The sequence below is a fragment of the Podarcis liolepis genome (assembly GCF_965112155.1).
Source record: "Podarcis liolepis genome assembly, chromosome: 5".
NCBI classification, from domain to species: domain Eukaryota; kingdom Metazoa; phylum Chordata; class Lepidosauria; order Squamata; family Lacertidae; genus Podarcis; species Podarcis liolepis.
The window spans coordinates 62364303-62384508 of NC_139556.1; the positions used below are offsets into that span (position 1 = coordinate 62364303).

Genomic DNA, 20206 nt, shown 5'->3' on the forward strand with positions numbered 1-20206 from the left:
GGACCCACAGGTTGAGAACCGCTGGTAGCAATTCTGCAGCGTTTCAGGCAGGGTTCTTTCTCAGTCTTACCTGGAGATGCCAAGGACTAGACATGGCAAAACAGTGTTGTTGCCTAGGGCCCTTGGGTGCTACCTTTGCATTCCTGACCAACCAACCACCTGCTGCTGCATTATCACTTGAGAGATCAGTGGGGAGATACAGAGATGCGTACTGTTACTGGGGGTGGGTCTTCACTGTGTGTCTCCAGCCTTAGGAACTGTGGGTTTCTGTGCTTGGGCCTGAGAAGGTAAACATCTTCACCAGCTTTATGAGGAAACCTGCCGCCAACTCGAAAGCAGTGGTGGAAACTTGAGCTATACAGAATGTAAAGGCATGGACTAGCTAGGAAAGAATGTATTATCTTCTAATGTGAAATGGTGCACTGTTACAGGATACAAATGCTCATTAGCTACAAGTATGCATAAAGACCAAAAGATTAACATAGCTATTAAATATAGCATTTCTTTATTTGTTTTAGTTTTAGATTGCCCTTCATTGAACAGGAGCCCAGGGTAGTGTATAAAATCTGAAAACACAATCAAATAACTGCAAAACATTATAACACCTATAAGTGACATTTCTAAAACAACCTTACTTAACACAAAACATAATGTACTAAGCAGCTGGGTCTTTGGGCATTTATATCTAAAAGTGCAGATGAAAAAAATATGTCTATAGCTGATATCTAAAGATTGATAATCCAGGGGACAAATATATTTTTGCTGAGACAGAATTTCACAATCAGGGTGCCACCACTGAGAAGGCCTCAGTGACCTCCCTTGGTGATCTCAAGACATGTGTCGCACTCAGGGAGGTGCTCCTTTAAGAACTCAGGTACCAAGCTGTTTAGGAATTTGTTCAACCTTGAACTGAGCCTGGTAGTTCACAGGGAGCCAATGCAATGCTTCTTTTAAGGATGCCTGTCATATGAGTCACCTTGTTGCCCTGTTTAATTGCTGAGTAGCTGCGTTCTGCACCAACTGCAGCTTCTAGACCATCTTCAAGAATAGCCCCTCATAAAACACAATGTAATAGTCCAATCAAGAGGTTATCAGAGCATGGATTAGTGATACCAGGCTGTCCTGGCCCAGGAATGGCTGCAGCTGATAAACCAGCTGTCCCTTGACTTGTTTCAGAGGGAATTCCCTAGGCTAGGTCCAATCTTTGAGAAGGCCCTCTCCTCCCCTTCATGGGTTGCAATACAGTGTGTTGAAGGCTGTGTACACACTATACCTTTAAAGCACATTCTTTCCCTCAAAGAATTATGGATACTGTGGTTTACCTACTAAAGAGTTGCAATTCCCAGCAACCATAACAAACCACAGTGCTTTGGATATTTTTAAAAGATGTCGTGTGTGCACAGCCTCAGCAGGCAACAGGACAACCAGGAGAGCTGCCTTTTGCTGCGAGCAATTGTTATTGTACTCCAATTAATCCAAAATTTATGAAGAGCTTCTCTACTTAACATGTTTGTTTTCTTCTTCTGAGTCTACTGAGCCCTGGTAAATATTGCTTGGACAGGATCGTACAGCTCTGAAGTAACGGCATGCACCAGATGTTCGTCCTCCTGGGTAATTGAAATCATTGCTGAAATCACATGTTACAACAGCTGTAATCTCAACTAAACAATAATACTCTGTTGATGTAGTTGATGCTTGGACCTGTGCAAGCTTTGCCTCATAGTGCAAGAAACCTTTGAAGACTGAAAGGCTTCTCCAAGATGTTCTTAATGTTTGAACTTGGTTTGTTTGTAACAACCTATTCTAATGCATCAGTACTTAATTCTGCCAGTTGCAAAAGCAAACATCCAATAAACTGACCTAGGTTCTGCTCTTCCAGTGGGATTGGGTGTGGGTAAAATATTCAGGCGATGTGTATTTAATGCATCTGCTGTTAAACAAAGAAAATAAAAGAGCCTGTAGGATTAGGCCAATGGCCCATCTAGTCCAGCATCCTGTTCTCACAGTGACCAAGCAAATGCCTGTGGGAAACATGCAAACAGGACTTGAGCACAAGAGAACTTTCCCTTCCTGTGGTTTCCAACAACTAGTATTTAAAAGTATTGCTGCCTCTCACCATGAAGGCAGTACATAACCATAACACCAGGAAAATTAACTACGAACCCCTAAATTTGGGATCCTCTCCAAACCCGTGCCAAAGTTTTGCAGTTTTGGGGGAGTGTTTAGCAGTGCCCCACAAACTGAGCAACTGATACCTCAAACATGGGGGTCGTATATTAACTATGAACCCCAAATTTTAGGGTCCCCTCCAAACTGGTGCCAAATTGTTGTAGTTGTTTTGCAGCAAAAGCCCGGCATTTTGTAGTGCCACACAAACTGAGCATTGAAACTGCAAAACTTTGGCACAGGTTTGGAGAGGATCCCAAATTTTGGGGTCTGTAGTTAATAGGGCCCATAATGCCTAAAAACCACTGAGAGCCTTATCCTCAATGAGCTTGTCAAATTCTCTTTTAAAGACACCCAAGATGGTGAACATGACTGCCTCCTGTGGGGCCAAGTTCCATACTTTAACTATGTGATGTGAACAAGGACTTGCTTTTATCAGCCTCAATCTCCCAAAAGTTCTAGTGTTATACAGTGGTACTTTGGGTTACAGATGCTTCAGGTTGCAGACTCTGCTACCCTAGAAATAGTACCTCATAATAGCCCCTCATAAAGAACTTTGCTTCAGGGTGAGAACAGAAATCGTGCAGCGGCAGCGGGAGGCCCCATTATCTAAAGTGGTGCTTCAGGTTAAGAACAGTTTTAGGTTAAGAACGGACCTCCAGAACGAATTAAGTTCTTAACCTGAGGTGCCACTGTACTGCCCAAGAATGGATTTGTTATCTGATATAGAGTTTGGCATCCTGGCAAAATTATACGGGGCTAGATCAGCTTATTTCTGTTTTGGTTTTTTGGGGGTCAGTTTTGTATTTGAGACCTTACATTATTTCTCAATCATATGTCTGTTTTGTCCTGATCTTTTCTTTTCTTTTCTTTTTTCTTTTTGCAGAAGATTCCCATTAAACTGTATGCATCTCATACACATTTTATGCAATCCAACTCCCTAAAACACACATTTATGTATACTTTTGAGTTTCCCTTAAAATATCAATTTTTTACACTTTTTAAATGTGAAATATGCATTTTTGTGTGTTTTCATTTAAACCAAAACAGCATTGCAAAATTTGAGGAACTGATAGCTGCGTTCTAATTTGCACCTAAGCGTGGAATCGGTGAATTAGGTCAATTTGTTTTAAAATATCCCCTCCATCCTTACAAGATTAGCAGTTGCTTTTTAAAATCAGATTTCTAGCCTCCAGAGTTGTTAACAGCACAGGAGCACTGCCAGAATAAAATGGCAAGCGTAACAATGACTAAACAGAGGATCACTAGATTATGCTCTGGTTGACCTCTCAAAGAAATGGAGCCCAAAATAGCACTAATTGTAATCTGTGCTATCTAGCTATCTAGTCGAGTGCAGAGGGAACCAACACCTGCCAACCTATGAATTGCTGCTTAGCAGTTTAATCTAATTAAATGCCATATGAATATTAATCTTCTCCTTTTATGGAGTTACATTATGCCACTGTGTAGCCGAGTGTTGCATATGGCCCACCAGGCCGTGGGAATTGGGAGGGTTTGATCTCCTGACAACATTAATGGCTGATGTGAGGCTTTTATGTGAATAGTTTCCTTTGTAGATTAGTTAAATCTGTTTTGCGGCTGAAGTTGTGCATTCGATGCAGAGCAGGGAGGCTGTTTTATGGGTTATTTATACTTTGCAGCATATTGGGACATCTGCTTGAGATTTTCTCTCTCTCTGCTTAATTGTTAAGGTGAAATTGAAGGGTGTGGAGCCTTAGAGAAAACTGGTTTCACCTGGGTGTGTCTCATGGGGCAGGACCTCAAGCATAAATTATTTGAAAGAATCAGCTTGGAGTGGCCATCGAAAGACGCATGTTAGTTACTGAAATGTGTTCAGAGTGGTTCCGAGAGAAATGGAGGTGCAAAAATCCTTCCGTGAAGCACTGTCATTTCTTTAACAAGCTTTTTGGATTCAGAGACCGAAACCTTCAGAGCTCACTACCTTCAGGGACCCATTCATTAACATTCAGGGGCATGCTCAGAGAGTGCCCAGAGGGGGCTGAGCCCAGGCCATTTTGAGTCAGGCTCGCATTTCCTGCTCCTCTCTCTCCCTTCTTGAAAAAACTTCTTTTTTTCTTGCTTGGCTTAGGAGGGCAGCTAGACACACTTCAAAGTGCCATGCTGGCAAGACCCCAACCACCCAGCATCTTAATTTGCTCAGAGGCGTTTATGCATCTAAATTAGCATGGGAGCATTTGTGTTATGGGCCAGCACCCAGAGTCCTTCAAGCAACTCTTTGTTAATATAATTTCTGAGTGCAAAACCAAAATCAAATACAGCAGTAATATTGCAATAAACATTTCCCCTCCCTAGCTGCCAGGTTGAGACCCTGAGGGGGTTCCTGTACTTATAAGAGTTTCACAGAAGGGAGGTTTGTTTTTTTTAATTTTTTGCAACTTTTCCCATCGTGGTGCAGCAATGATGGGAGAAGCTGCACCACATGAAATTCTCACTTTATTGCAATTGCTAAGGGTACAGGAGCCCTCCCAGAGTCTGACCTGATTACACTGAACAGTGTTTCTATTGTTCTCCCACTAACACAGCTTTACTTAGCTAATTCCAGCTAATAATCTGCAGGCACCTTTACTAGGCTGATACCAAGGCTTGACCTCTTATTTGTCAGTTACATAAACATTGTGTCAGTTAGAAAATGAATCAAAATTCAAAGACTGCTATTATCAGGACATACATTAATATGAAACTAACTTAGTTACAGCCGGACTGACATCCTGATCAGTCTACATCTAAATGTAGCCTCTTGTCTTTTGTTCCTGATAGAAGTTCTATGCCTTTAAGAACTGCATGGCAGTAGAAAATCAAAAGCATCAGTTCTCCCCATCACTGCACTGATGAGCTAGGAAAATTCCACACCTGTAGAAATTCTGCCTGTCATGCAGCTATTTAAAGCACAGTCAGAGGCAATGTGACATATCAATACTTCTTATTTCTGTTTCGTTAAATGTACAGGCTTTATCCACACTAATGTAATATTTGGCTGTTATCAATTTATTCTGGAAAGAATGGAGGTGCCCTGGGAGAATCCTGATAGTCTGTCCTTTTAGAACCACAGCCATGCCTTCTGATCCTTAATTCAATTAGCTGGGAGTAAATCCTATTCACTCCTAATACAGTTGCTGCTGGGTAAGTAGGTTTGAGGATCACAGCTTCACCTAGCGGGTGACCAGATGTAAAAGATGACTGAGCTGCTTTCCGCAGGCTCAGCTTGCCCATACAGAGATGAAAAAGTGGGACCTTTGCCCAAATTCTCTCTTCAACACAAAAGGTGGCCAGACAACCCCAGAAGAACCATGATGTGTCCCCCCCACCAGAGATACTTTCCCATACATTCTGTAGACCCCATTTAGTATGTGCAGCCTGCTAAAGTTACGATCATCTAGCTACCGTTCCAGGCACAGGAAAATCAATAAAAGAAAAGAAAAAGAAAAAAGCAATCCTACCATCTTTAGGGTTGTAGCCTTAGTTCCACTGAGCTCAAAAACAAACTGTGCTGAGAAAACTGAAACACTATAAACAGTGGGGTTAAAATGGCAAACAAGACATGCAAAAAATAGTTTGTGACACAATTCAAATTAATGCTGAAATTTAACTGAATTGTCACATATTGTACTTTATGCATGTCTTTGCCATTTTAACTTGTTTACAGATTCCCCCCTTGCATCCATAAACAGTACCCCTGCCAATGGAGAACAACATTATCATGCATCTGATGAAGTGGACTTTGGTCCACAAAACGTATGCCACAATAAATGTGACAAGACTCACCACTGGGTTGTATTTTTGTTTTTGTTTTGCAACGGAATTACAACCGCCGGCTACTTCTCAACACAGTACACTGTGTTCATTTATTCTTTTGGAGCTTGTCTGTACTTGCTTCTTACGCAGGTGTGTTAGTGAACTGACCATAAATTGCCTTTTTAAAAAAATCCTTAAATGATTGACGGAATACTGAATTCCACAATGGAGGGGAAGAGCTGTAGCTTAGTGGAAGTGGAGCTGCTTTGCATGCAATAAGTTCAATCCCCAGGATCTCCAGACAAGGCTGGGAAAGACTCCCTGCTGAAACCTTGGAAAGCTTCTGCCAGTCAGTGTAGACAATTTTGAATTAGCTGGACCATTGCATTTGATTCAAAGAATCATAGAGGTGGGACCCAAAGGGTCATCTGATTTAGCCCCCTGAAATGCAGGAATCTCAACTAAAGCATCCTTGACAGATCCCATCCAACCTCTGCTTAAAAACCTCCAAGGAAGGAGAGTCCACAGCCTCCTGGGGTAGTCCATTCCACTGTTGAACAGCTCTTACTGTCAGAAAGCTCTTCCTGGTTCACTCTAAGGGAACTTCCTATGTTCATTCTTGTGGTGCTTACAGAATAGTTGCATCTCATATGCATTGAGCAGTGTTTATTTTCTGGATAGGTAGTTATGGGCTGGGGGGGGGCGAGGGTAGAAGAGAAGGCACTAGCATTTTGTATGTAGGGAAGAATCAACATGGGTTGGGTCACCAATTGCTACATAACTGTGCATAGCCATTCAAAATATGCCTCGTGGTGTCCAGGGGCAAGCTGCAAATTGAACACCATCCTAAACCTACTAATCCTTTGAACTCAAAGGGAGCGCAGCAGAAAGTAGCAACACACACCTGTAGTCAAGTATCAAGGGTTCAAATACACTGGCTGTCCAGACATGGATAGCAGTAGCCTACATAACCTTTTGGTAGGGCTAAACAAAGAACAGGGTGCTGCTGTGAGCTATATCCTAGGTCTCTGGGAAAGAACAAAACAGTGTGCTTGTGTGTGAGTTTGCAACGTGGGGAGGTGTCCTCCACAGGCTAAACTGTGGCGTTTAGCCTGTGGTTTCTATCCTAAACTAGGATAGAAAGGGAAGAAGCATCATAACTAGTACCTAGGACCCCACCTTCTTGGAGTTGCAACCTCATCAGATGTTGTGATTGAGTGGTGAAATATCAGGCAGAAACTGCTGACAGCAACCTGCCTGCCAATGAAGTTGTTAAGCACCTAATATAAAGTAACTGGAAATCAATACACTATAATCACATAATTATACAATGCTGAATGGTATCTGTTTCAGATCCTTTTTGCAATTAAAACCTATTTCTGTGCATTTCAATAAAGAACAATCCACAGAAAACATTTGGGAAGTACAGTATTCTGTTTTGGGGTCATTTAATCCTTCTTACGTGGACAAGGGTGGCGCTGTGGGTTAAACCACAGAGCCTAGGGCTTGTCAATCAGAAGATAGGTGGTTCAAATCTCTGCGATGGGGTGATCTCCCGTTGTTCGGTTCCTGCTCCTGCCAACCTAGCAGTTCGAAAGCACGCCAAAGTGCAAATAGATAAATAGGTACCGCTCCGGAGTGAAGGTAAACGGCGTTTCCGTGCGCTGCTCTGGTTCACCAGAAGTGGCTTAGTCATGCTGGCCACATGACCCAGAAGCTGTATGCCGGCTCTCTTGGCCAATAAAGCAAGATGAGCGCTGCAACCCCAGTGTCGTCCGCGACTGGACCTAATGGTCAGGGGTCCCTTTACCTTTACCTAATCCTTGTTCCATGGTAGACAGTGACAGGTGCTACGGGAAATGCTGGTGGGTGGAGCCTGCGCTTTCATTTAACTGGTATGAGAGTAAACATGTTTTGCACATCCTAGTGAACCCAGGTGGCATGCCGTGCACAAATTCAGTTACATTCGGTTAATTTGTTTTAATGAATTTTGCAAGTAACTGCAAAACAGGGTAAATCTTTGCTATTTAACCTGTCTGGGAGTATCTCGTAGAAATATGCAATTTAGGTGTGGCTTGAAAACATCAAAGTTTTGCTTTTATGGGGTGTTTCAGAAATGTTCATGGTTTTTGATTTCTAGATTCCCTCCCCCCTGCCTCTATACGACACCATAAATGACCCACTTATTTCATAATCACCCCTCCCTCCCCCAAACTGCATGTTCTGTGCCTTCCTTAAGGGGAAAAATGCTGTGAAAGAATATAGTCAGCATTTTCAAAACTTGTTTGGACAAATTCCAAGTCTGGCAATAGGTTGCTATGCAAATAATGGCATTTCAGTACTAAAAAATAACCCTTATCTATGTTTGTCTAACTTACAAAAGTGTAAGAATGCAAAAATATCCAAAGCAATGATTATAGAATAATGGTGATCTAATACTGAAAAAATCTGAACAAGAAAAAGAAAAGCCAACACAAACATACCATAGAAAAATGGTATGGTTGCAACTTGTCTTCAGAATTATTATTCCAAGAATGTATAAGCAAATACACTTTCATCTCATTAGACTTATCAGTCTGTTATTGGAAAAAATAAGTTAACATGGTGGGGGCATTTAAGGGTACTTAAGTTAGCAGCTGTAAATATTTGTGAAACTGACAGAAAATTAATAGTTCTAAACTAAATCTACTGTTTCCCTGTTGTTTTTAAATAAACTCGATATAATCTTTTGGGGGTTAGAAAGAATGTTACATCCCATTACTTTCTGAATGCTTATCAATATTTCCTGCCAAAACCTTTGTGTATTAGGGCACAGTTAGAAAATCTGCATGAAATCAGAATTGGATGAGTTAGATTAATAGATTAATATTATTACGAGTTTGGGGTGGAGGGAAGTAGGCTATATGCAAGAGCCCCTCCTAACCCCTGGATCTAGCAAATGTTAAAATATAAGTCAGGCTAGCTTCCTGTGTGGAGGTGATAGACTTGGTGATGGGCCATGAAGGGAAACAAAGGAAAGTGGATTTGTGTGACCCCCTTCCTCAACTGGAGAGAGTCTAAGCAATGTTTGATTTCTGTCTGTATCCAAGGCTTCAGAAACAAGACACTTTTGGGGTGTTAATGCTGTGAACCCCTCTATCGCAGGCTGAGGTTGTATATATGTGTAAATAAACCATATATCATAAAGATACCACCGTCTCCATCCATGGTCCATCATTCCAAATGAAACGCAAATCCTGTCTAAGCGCCTGGAACCCTTGGAATCTCTCAGCACTTGGAGACTGGGGTGGTGTGCAGAATATCATCAACAGAGTCCTACACTTCTGTTCTGACTTATCTGTCTTGTGGAGCTTGGTCTAACATCCATGTAACCCTGGCATTGACACTACAGTTGATCAAATGACAGTAAAGTAGTACAGCCTTGGTACTTATTTGCCTGCTAGTTTTGGAGGTTACAGATGGAAGGCTGCTCTCAGTCAAATCAGGTTTTGTAATTCCCACATGTGCCTGATGGTGTCACACTAACCTGTGCTTTAATGCTCTAATGTTAATATTTACTAAGTAGCTGGATTTTTATTGTTGAATGAGCAAATTCCAATTATTACATGATGTATTAACCACGTTCCTCCATTTTTTTCTTTAAACCCTAATGGGAAGTGACTGAGAAGTGTTTTTAGGCTGCAATACTTGATATATCCTAGGAGTAGGTACCATTGAACTCAATGAGGAATACTTCTCAATAGATATCCACAGGATCACATTGACAGCATCTGCAACCTCCCCTCAAATTTCCCACCTTTATTAATGTTACTTATATTAATTACTTATATTAATTAATTATATAATATAATAATTATATTACATAGATTAATATGACCATATTAATTGCCTACCTATATTAAATTACTGTAAAAAAAATCTAAGCTATCATTCCAGCAAAGGGCAAACAAAGCAGTTTGCACATTCTATCTACCATATAATTCCTTAAAATCAATCACAAAAATTAAGTAAAAATCACAAAAAAATAATAACTCAAAAGCAACCAGAATATGTGATTGCCTTGTGGCTGTGCTTGACTTGATAGGTTGCAAGTTATAGCTTGACAACCCCTATGATTTTGCAGTTTGGGGTAGAAAGAAAAAAACACACCTGGGAGGTTTGCTAATCCTGTGGTGGGCTCTCATATCTCATTGGTGGGCAGAGTTCAGTTTGGTGGTTCACAAGTTTTGTAGGCCTATGTATGTCTAATCACCTTGAGTACTTTTAAATGCCCTTTCTAGTTACCGGTAAGTCCCTGAGAAGTTTACCTAGCTGATTTCTTCATCTGAGAAGTTTCTCTATTTCTTAATTGTTTGAGGCGGGTTTGATAGCAGCCAAAAACAATGCTTGAAATCTTCTTCCTAAAATCTTCTGTATGCAATGGGATGGAATGATCTTGCTCCATCACATTTCGCAGGACCAGTTTGGAGATGTTTGGCACCTGAAGTCCCCGCAATCCAAGAGATGGCTGACAAAGGTGTGGCTTAATCTTTGCAAAGCAGTTGACTGCCAAAGCAGTTGGCAATTCTTCACCTGCTCCAGTTTCCTTTGTGGTGGGCTTTTATAAGCCCCGGAAGTTTTTTTCTGAGGCCGGTTCAGGAGAACTTAGCCAACACCCTTCTCTGGAATGCTCTGGTCAGGGAGGGCCTGATATCTTCAGCACCAGTTACAGTGCTTCTTATTTGCCCAGTCCTTTTAACATGTTACTTGTTTAATCTGGTTTTCCTTTTATTTACCTTTTAATATTGTTGCTGCTCTGCCTCTTGCTGTTTTATTGCATCTTTATAGATTGTGTTTTTTTAACCTCAGTGTAAACTGCTGTGGGAGGAACTGTCCAAAAAGCAGCATATGCAGCAATCAAACTCTGCTCCTTGCAGACTCCCCATTTCTGGAGCTAAATGCGTTCAGTCTGCTACCTGGCTTTCTTTGCTTTCTAAAAATAAGTCACAAACAAGGGAACTGACTCAACGGAAGCAGAGTGATTGATGCAAGCAAGAGAAGGTAGATAGGAATCTTAATACCTACAGACAGTACTTTGGCCTACTTATTTCCAGTTCTTGAGGTGTGGTAAGGCATGGAAGACTGACTTCTTTCTTCACCAGATCAGATAATCACCCTACATCCTTTAATTTGCAGGCCAGCAATTGGGACATGACAGGTATTGCTGAAAGAGTTTGCGTGCTTTGATGCTCTGCATTAATTGTGCTATGTAAAAGGTTAGCCTGGATAATTTCAGTACTCCCTTTGGCCACGTGGGTAAGACACAGAGAGGCCAAAGAACAGGAGCAAAAGGAGGAGGAAGACGACTGAAGGCCCCTCCAGACTGGGTGTATTCTGCAACATGTCACTGATGCAATAACAGGGAATTGGTGTTTGATTGTCCACACATCATTTCGCTTTGTTACTTGTCCTGTGATATTCCCCCATGTTATCGCATTATTGCCCTCTGGAGGGATAACTGCACTATCATGTGACAAAAGTGGTTCAAAAAATAAACAAGACAATAAAGAGCTACAGGGTTTTTAGCAGGAAGTTATGGAATGTGCACTGATTGGATATGAAGCAGTATGTCCACCCCAAAACATTTGCAGGTGCAAACAGTATTGAAAACATTACCACATATAGCCTCCCTGACCTTCATGAGCACAGATAATCATGAATGCATAATAAAAAGGATGTATGGATAATGCTCATTTAGAGTTGTTGTTTTGTGTGTGTTCTCAACCAGTCATTAATGTGAAAGTGCAAAGAACAGGCCTTTTCTGTGGTGGCTCCCTGTTTGTGGAATGCTTTCCCCAGGGAGGCTTGCCTGGCACCTTCACAACATGTCTTTAGGCTGATTAAACAATCTATGGCATTTTAAATGTGTTTGGGGTGTGTGTATTTTTTTGTTTGTTCTTATTATGATGGTATATATTTTGTATTTTCATTTTGTCTTTTTGTGCTGTAAACCACGATGTGATCTTCTAATGAAAGGAAGTATAAATATTCAATAAATATTATGAATAATATCTTCCAGATCCATAGTTTTCTTTCTTTCCTTCTTTCTTTCTGTTAAAAAAAAAGAGTAAGTTTCTAGCATTTATGGAACCTAATATAGGAGGCAAAATGTATAGGCATTATTCTTCACAATCTTTTGCAGGAAACCAGCCTGTTCCACCTTTCAGTGTTTCAGTGTTTTACTTTGTACTCCTCCCTGGAAAAATTCCTGCAGACACCCATGGTAGTGTAAGTGGATTTCATGACAGTGTCCTCTACCTCTCCACCTATAATTATCAGGCGACATAGGCTGTCCAAACCAAACCCAGACAGCTTTTAATCTGCATCTAAAAATGTGAGAGATCACTATATTTTATTTGGGAACATAAGGTTGGTTGTAGTGTTAGCAGTTACGGTAATAATATATCACAGGGTTTCAGATGTACTTTTACCAGGCGTACAAAAGTACATCTAAAGTACATATTGTAACCCCCATTCTGTAATATTTACTCTTAAAGTGTATTTAATAGGGCATATTCCAAGTGAATGTGCAGGGGATTGTAGCCTGAGAGGTGCACTTGAAAAGTTAAGTTAGTGAGTTAAGTCAGGAGTGGGGAATCTGTGGCCATCCAGTCGTTGCTGAACTACAATTCCCATCACCCCTGGCCATTAGTCATGCTGGCTGTGGTCAATGAGAGTTGGCTTTCTGGAGGAATTAAACTCTCTGTGTGATGAAGACAGCTCATGTGAACCAGGCCACCTCCATAGGTAAACTGAAGGACCACAATATTGTAACCTGGAAGCTGCCATTCCTTCCCAGCTTGCTTTTCAGAAAAGGTCCCTTGGGGAGAGAAGGAGCGGAGGAAGGAGGAAAAGAATATGAAAAAGAGTGAGGGGACATTATGAGCCCTGCTGGACCAGACACTAGTCTGTCTAATCCAGCTTCCTGATTTCCACAGTGCAGTGGCCAATCACATGCCCTTGGGAAGTATAACCAGGGCGGGAAGGAAACGGACTTCTTCCATTGTTGCAGTCCTAGTTTCAATGTTTGGCATCACCAGGTAGAGTTGAGATTCCTTTAGTAGAAGAAATACCATAAGTATACTGCATTTTACTGCTCCAGAAGGCTTATTTCAATTTATTTCAATGGCCAGACTCAAATATCTCAGGACCAAAGGTGGCCACATGATATCTGCAGCCTTCAAATTGTTTGAGGCAAAGTCTATATTGCACAAAGGCAAAGTTTGAGGCTGCTATATTGTGCTCAACTGCCCCCCAACTGTGCAACACTGGAACTGGTACAATCTAAATTTCTAAGATCAGTCCTACATGTGCCCAAAAACGTTTCCAGTGGAACCCTACACCTAGAAACTGGACTTGTAAGAACTGAGGCTAGAGTGTGGCTTACCACACTTAATTACTGGCTGAGTCTATCCTTCTTCCTGTATGGCCTTGCTCCCCTAATTATAAAGGACGACTTCTGAATTACTTGGAAATGATCAGTGCTAAACAAAACAACAACCCTAGGTTTTACCCCACAAATTTTACTTGACATGGGATACGAAAAAGTAAAAACAAAAACCCCATTAAACAGTGTATGGAAGTTATAGAATGCCAAGTAAATCTAGCCAGATGCCAATTTTTTTTTTTCTCAGTGCAACCAAAAGATACCTTAATTCCCAAATGCCATATATAACCAACCCAGAAATACCAAAACAATGAAGGGCCTTCACTTTGGCCCGATGCCAGGCCCTCCCCTCAGCTATCCAGGAAGGCCATTTTAGGAAGGTACCGTATGAGGAGAGGAAATGCCACTGTGGCTCAGGGCAACTAGAAACTACTGAACATGTCTTCTTCTACTACCAATATTATACAGATATACGAGTCAGGTCCATCCTGCCAATACTATACAAATTCCCTGGATGGACAGAGCAACTTTATACCTCCTTGCTACTTCAAGATGCAAACCCAGATGTAATATACTCAGCATTCAGATTTGCGCTGCCATAATTGACATTCACCAAAGAATGGTTTGGGTCACACACCAGACCTAAACTGAAGGTTCATACGCAAGACCCTCCCTTCTACAGTTACTTTTGCAACTGCTTGCTCTTAACCCTCTAGCTGATTTTAAGTCTCTCTTAAATGCATCTCCCCTTTTTTGAGTCACTCATTTTACCCATTTTATCTGTTTTATTTCCTAAATTACTGTGCGTTTCTATTTTAACATATGCAGGTCTGTGGCTGTAATAAAGATGATGATGCAAATTTAAACAACTTTCTCTTTGTTGTTGTTGTTTTTTAATATAGAACGCTTCATGAATTTGTGTGTCATCCTTGCGCAGGGGCCATGCTAATCTTCTCTGTATTGTTCCATTTTTATTTTTTGTATATGTGCTGCCAAAGTGAGAACCTTTGTCGTTGTTGTATCTCAACTTTTGTATTTTCTTATTGCACTTTTCCTTTGTTTTGTGAACACTGACAAGCAAATAAGAGAATAGAATGAAACACACGCAATTCAGCATGGTATCTGCAGAATTTGTGCTTTCAGAGAATAATGCATGCAATCGTTAGAGAAACCAGAGCTGTTGCAAGTAGGAATATGATATTACTCTGAAAAATGTCCCAGAAAAACTTCAAAAACTCATGCAAACAAGTAGCCAGGAGTAATGTCAATCTAAGACAGATTCAGTGACATATCTAGGGCATACCCCCCCCCCCGAGAGACACATTGCCAAAATCTGATTTAGTAAACATTGTTTGTGAAGCTCCAGAAATGGGCAGCAGAGATAAGCTTCCATCGTTCTTTGGACTTGGTTGCAAACCTTGCAAAGCCCCTTTCGGTCAACAAAATAGTATGAGAAACAGTTGCTAGATTTATCATTTTTGCTGCAGAGACCGGCACAGATATTTTGTTAATGTAATTGCATCATGCTGAGGGTTTTTAGGAAATCCCTAATCTCCTGACAGAGCTAGAGATGGAACTCTGGGAATGGTGTTTCTGTCAGAAAAGGGCTCTCCTAACAACTCTCAGTACCCTTAACAAGCTACAGTTCCCAGGATGCTTTGGATAAAGCCATGACTGTTAAAGTAGTACAGTACTGTAGTGCTTTAAATGTATGGTATGGAAGCGGTCTTAGTCTAATGAAATGTTAACTTCAGTAAGATTTTGCTGGCCAGAGAGGGACAAAAATATTGAGTGGATAAAGGATCTTAGTACCATGGTTTTTTCCCCTTTAGCTTTCTTTCTAAATGAAGGAGAGTATGTGGATAGGCTGTTGAGTCTGAATTAGGTATGCATAATATGTATGGAAAAGAATGTGGTGTGGCTGGCTGGCTGCGGATATGACTTTGGCCAGCCCTCTGTGTGCATGGGGTCCCTGGAAGGTTAGCTATGAAGGAATGCAGCCCTTGGGTTGAAAAACACATCTCCACCCTTGAACTATCATGTGCCACAAATGGCAAATCATAGGCGCCATGTTGTCAGTTATCTGTTCCTCCTGTCCATGGGAGAAGTTAACCTGTGACATAATAGAGCCATTTGATTACCTATAAAGTTTTATATGGCCCAGGACCTCAATACCTTAAGGACTGCCTCTCTCCATCCAAACCAAGCCAGATCCTGCGATTGTCATCCAAGGCCCTTCTCCATGTTCTCCCTCCCCAAGGGGTTGACAACACGAGAATGAGCCTTTTCTGTGGTGGCTCCCTATCTATGGAATGCTCTCCCCAGAGAGTCTTGCCTGATGCCAGGTGAAAACATTCCTCTTTACCCAGGCCTTTGACCATTAAACAAGCTATGGCCTTTTAAATGTGGGGGGGATTGTTATTATGATTCCCCCCCTTGTGATTGTTTAATTGCTTTTATTACTATGTGATAGAAATTAGGTTTTTAATGTTGTACACCGCTGTGGGATAAAGGGCAGTATATAAACTGAATAATAAAAATAAACTAATAATAATCAGTTAACTGGACAAATAGTTTTCCTAGTATGATAGGTTGTCATTCAGAAGTGGTCTAAAAATTACCACAGAAATGTTAATTTAATTCATGCCTTTAGTTTTTGCTGGAAACAGTTCCTAAATACCTTGTGGTATATAATGGGATTTACCAGTAATTAATCTGTATGGAAACGCAGAAATACCTACACAATAATGGAATTTCAAGCAAAACTATTGGCTTACACCATCTAAGACCCAATGTTTCAGCTGAGAAAAATAACAGATCGGAAAAAAGAGAGCCTTCATTTTGTTAGACAGGAAACGGTGCCATTTGGTGACTCCTTATGAGCATTGTCCTGGAGCTAAAGTAACTTCATGATCCAGACAAGTATAACAAGTGTAACCGTTTCAAGTGGATGCAGGATATCAAAGCAGTGTCAGGAGCATACGTGGAACAAAATGAATTTAAGCACAGAAAGAAGTCATAAAAAGGATATAGCTATACCAGTCAATTATATACATTTTGCTGTAATGAGGTATGAATATCCGAAGACTAGCCTTGACCAGACCATGAACTGCTGAAGATGTGGAATGGTGGGGTTTGGGATCATGGTGGCTCCTGACCTTCACATATTTAAACAAAATTTAGGTTGAGGGCCATAGCTCAGTGGTAGAACATCTGCTTTGCATGCATAAGTTCTCAGGTGACTCCTGCCTGTAAATGAGAATATACCATAGCTTCCTACGTGCCTAAAATTGGAACAGAGCTTATTCCCACACAACCCCATACTCCCATTCTAGGAGGTAAACTGTGTCTACTACAAAACCATTTTTCAGTACGTACTGTATTGTGATCTGTTTGAGAAGTTAGATACAGTTCTGCTGTAGATGTAATGCCTTCCACAGCATATTTGAGAAACTTGCTTGCTTTTGGACCACAAATTGTAACTTACAAGCATGCAATTTGTGAGCACTGTGACTGTAGTAAGAAAAATAAGTACAGCATTAGGAATGGTCATGGCTGTCACCTTTACTACAGTATGAAGCAATAAGACTTAATGGTTTTCCAGCTCCCACAAGGCCATGTGAGTCATCTAGGTCTACTTTGCTAAGATTACCTGTTTTTCTAAGACAATTTTGGTTGTTCCATCCTACTCTAACACACCTTAACAAGTAGAATTGTAGACTATAATTATTATTTTCTATGTTTCTTTTTCAGGGATTTATTAAGGAGTGTGTGTTTGTGTAAAATGGTGAATACATCTATGCTCTAAATTTAAAATGGTTTATATAATCATCAACTTACCCTGGCAAGGGAACTATAGCTCTGTGGGGGAGGGATAGACAGCTTAGAGTTTGTGCGAATTACAATTTCCAGGATTATCTGGGAGAAGCTGCAAAAGTTAAACTGCTGTAAAACTGATAATTTTACTAAAATGCCACTACTGGGTCTATAGCTTGGTCTAGGCATTAGATTTTGGCCTTTTGGTGGTTCCCTGAACTAAATTCTGTGCTTCTGAATCCTGAAACTTGGATCTATTGTCATAACTTTTTCTGAAGCACAGTTTGAACTGGTGCATATTTACTGATTTGCACTTATATGGTGGTAGTTATGTCAAGGCAGTTATGGTTCTATTGGTTTGTGTTTTTGCACGTAGTTGCTCTTGGAGTGGTGTGGACAAAGCTGATCCGCATGGAATTCTGAATGTAGCACCAGCATTTATACAGTCACTTTATCATAGGAAGCTGCCTTATACACAGTCACACCACATAGCTCAGTATTGTCTGCAATGGCTGGAAGTGACTCTCCAAAGTTTTAGACCCAAGTCTTTCACAGCCCTATCTGGGACCTTCTGCATGCGAAGGAGATGCTCTGTCAGTGAGCCATGTCCCTTCCTTTGCATAATGGCAGTCATTGCTGAAAATCAGCACAGATTGATTCAGAGAACCACAAAAGTTACATGGTAAGAAGTTTGAAAGAATCGGGAGTTTTAAACTGTTATACTTTCAAGAGAGGCTGCTCATAGCTCAACAAAAGGATGTCAAGAGTCTTGCAACTGTGGGGAGTTTGTAATGCAGACTCCACCTGCTGTAAATGTCTGGCCCATTAGGTTTGCAATCCTATACGCACTTACCTGGGAGTATGTCTCAATGGGATTCACTTCTGAGTAGACACATATGGGATTACGATCTAAGAAGCGTGGCAGGTTACATATTGCTGGAAAAGAGGAAAAGCTTCATCAAAAAAGAGAATAAAAGAGAAGAACAAATTGCATCAGATTTGAAATAGAAATACAATATATTTCACCATAATGGAGAAGACTAAACAGGTGACTTGCACGGCTGCTCAGGTGATTCTTTATCTTTATCTTTCTTTATCTTATCAGACTTGACCCCAATAATCCTTCAAATAGAGAACTCTGTTAGGCTGAGGGCTGCCCTCTGTAATGGAGGATGCAAAGCCCTCTTAGGCCTAGGAGTTGGGTCACAGCCTGCTTTGAGTCTGCCTGGATTCAAAATGCTTTTGTCATTTTCCTGTCAGCTGCCTCATATCTCTGCAAGCCAAAAAAAGCCAAACTTTGGGATAGGGTAACAGACTCCTTTTTACACAGGTGAGGGCAGCTACCCTTGGCAGTAAATGACACTCTGAGCAACACCATTTTCTACCGAAGGATCGTGGGACATAGTTTTTTGTCTTCAGGTCACTTGGTCCCTCAGCAGGAAGTGATGTTCCACACAGTATTTACAGTTAAGGAGAGGCCTAGTGAGGAAAGGAGCCCTCAGCTGTCAACTAGTCCCTTCCCCAAGAGTCAGGTTTTTTGACTTGAAGAAGGTTGGGTAACTGGTAAGGAAGGAGGGAGTAAAATAAAATAAAGTATCAGCTGGGCATGTCAGGTGTTCATATTTAATGTTTCAGACAGGGCCGGATTTAGGTTTGATGAGGCCCTAAGCTACTGAAGGTAATGGGGCCCTTTATATGTCCAGCAGTCCTTTGACAACAACAAATTGTCACTGTTTTTTGGGTTGAATATATGCTATATGGTACTTTATGGACCTAATAGGTATCTAAAGCCATTTGACAAGTTGCCATGTAACCAGTCCATGCAGAATGTTGAAATGAGCAAACCAGCGATATTTTAGGGAGCAGGCGGGGCCCATTATTTACATCATAGGAGCCTACACAACACAAAACACAGTTGCTATATGTAGGTTTTATTTTATTTGTTTCTTATCTTATATTTTGGAAATGTACATCCCGTTTTCCCCCCTTTAATTTTTTTTGGGCCCCCCCCCAAGAGAGTGGGGTCCTAAGCTATAGCTTGTTTAGCTTATACGTAAATCTGGTACTGGTTTCAGAAATGCTCAAATGTCCAAAAAGCTTAATTTGTTTTCAGGGCAGTTTGTGGAAGGTGCTCATTATAGAGTGGGCTTGCTGCATTTCTGCAGTTGTGATTGCTGCCTGCTCAGTTCAGACTGAGCTATATTTAGATGAATGATGTGGGTGGTAAAAGTGACACCCAGTACTGTAGGAAACAAGCCTCCTCACGTGTATTTTCGGCAGCCTTCCAGGTAATCATTCTTACCCACAGCTACAAATACTGGGTAGGACTTGAAGTGTGGAAATTACCGTATTTTTCACTCTATAACACGCACTCGACCATAACACGCACGTAGTTTTTAGAGGAGGAAAATCCGTAGGCATGCCACCCGTAAGGATTCCCTCCATAACACGCACAGACATTTCCCCTTACTTTTTAGGAGGAAAAAAGTGAGTGTTATGGTGCAAAAAATACGGTAGGTTTCCAAATATATAAAAAAAATCAAAAAAATCAATCAAAAAGGTGCTCAGTGATGTTGCGGAGTGGGCATGGGTCAGGGATAAAGCACTGACACTTATTTTACAGCAGGGATGATAACCATCTACTGGGATGCTATTTTCCAATTATCTGCATGCCAAATAAATAAACTCTTCTCAGAAAGGAACCCAGGAGGTAAGCTAAGCAGAGGAAGATGTTTGTTAAATTTGCATGCCTGGCTCATGCAAATTTGCAAAACTGCCACTTTTGTTTGAGGGGGAAAACAACCCCAAAACCCAAACTTTATTATGACCAATCAAATGCCACCAAATATTGAGCAAGCTTTGGAGTCCACTGGAACTCTTCGCCGGGCTGGATGTGAAGTAAAGTGGGGTGCCGGTGTGAAAAAAAGGTAGTTTGATATTGGAGCCATTGGGCTTTGCTTAAAAGCTTATTTTGATTGTGGCTATGGGGCTGTCATGAAGAGCAGCCGCACTACACCGTCAAAT

The 20206-nt window shown here is 41.0% G+C and overlaps 3 protein-coding genes across 20 annotated transcripts in view; 2 read left to right on the forward strand and 1 right to left on the reverse strand.

Moving 5' to 3' along the window:
- The window catches only part of GPR148 (G protein-coupled receptor 148), a 97036-nt gene extending 78418 nt beyond the window's left edge, over positions 1-18618 (reverse strand). For 6 of the 13 annotated variants that reach the window (XR_014526819.1, XR_014526820.1, XR_014526823.1 and 3 more), the window contains exons 1-2: positions 18209-18618; positions 18036-18118 (exon numbers count right to left, since the gene is read on the reverse strand). Coding sequence is in view for 1 of the 13 variants with exons in the window: in XM_083505764.1 (XP_083361890.1) it covers positions 18036-18118; positions 18479-18560 (165 nt within the window). In the remaining 12 variants the exon portion in view is untranslated. Of the gene's footprint in view, positions 1-14124; positions 14437-18035; positions 18119-18208 lie in introns of those variants that run through there. The other 7 variants (XR_014526821.1, XR_014526826.1, XR_014526824.1 and 4 more) reach the window with 5 other exon arrangements.
- KLHL6 (kelch like family member 6) overlaps positions 1-20206 on the forward strand; it is a 118258-nt gene that overhangs the window by 84256 nt on the left and 13796 nt on the right. The window lies entirely within an intron of this gene.
- The window catches only part of ARHGEF4 (Rho guanine nucleotide exchange factor 4), a 156600-nt gene that overhangs the window by 24876 nt on the left and 111518 nt on the right, over positions 1-20206 (forward strand). Inside the window, exon 1 of one of the 6 annotated variants that reach the window (XM_083505751.1) lies at positions 18605-18745. The exons of the other annotated variants lie outside the window; for them this stretch is intronic. The gene's annotated coding sequence lies outside the window, so the exon portion shown is untranslated. Of the gene's footprint in view, positions 1-18604; positions 18746-20206 lie in introns of those variants that run through there. 6 annotated transcript variants of the gene reach the window in all.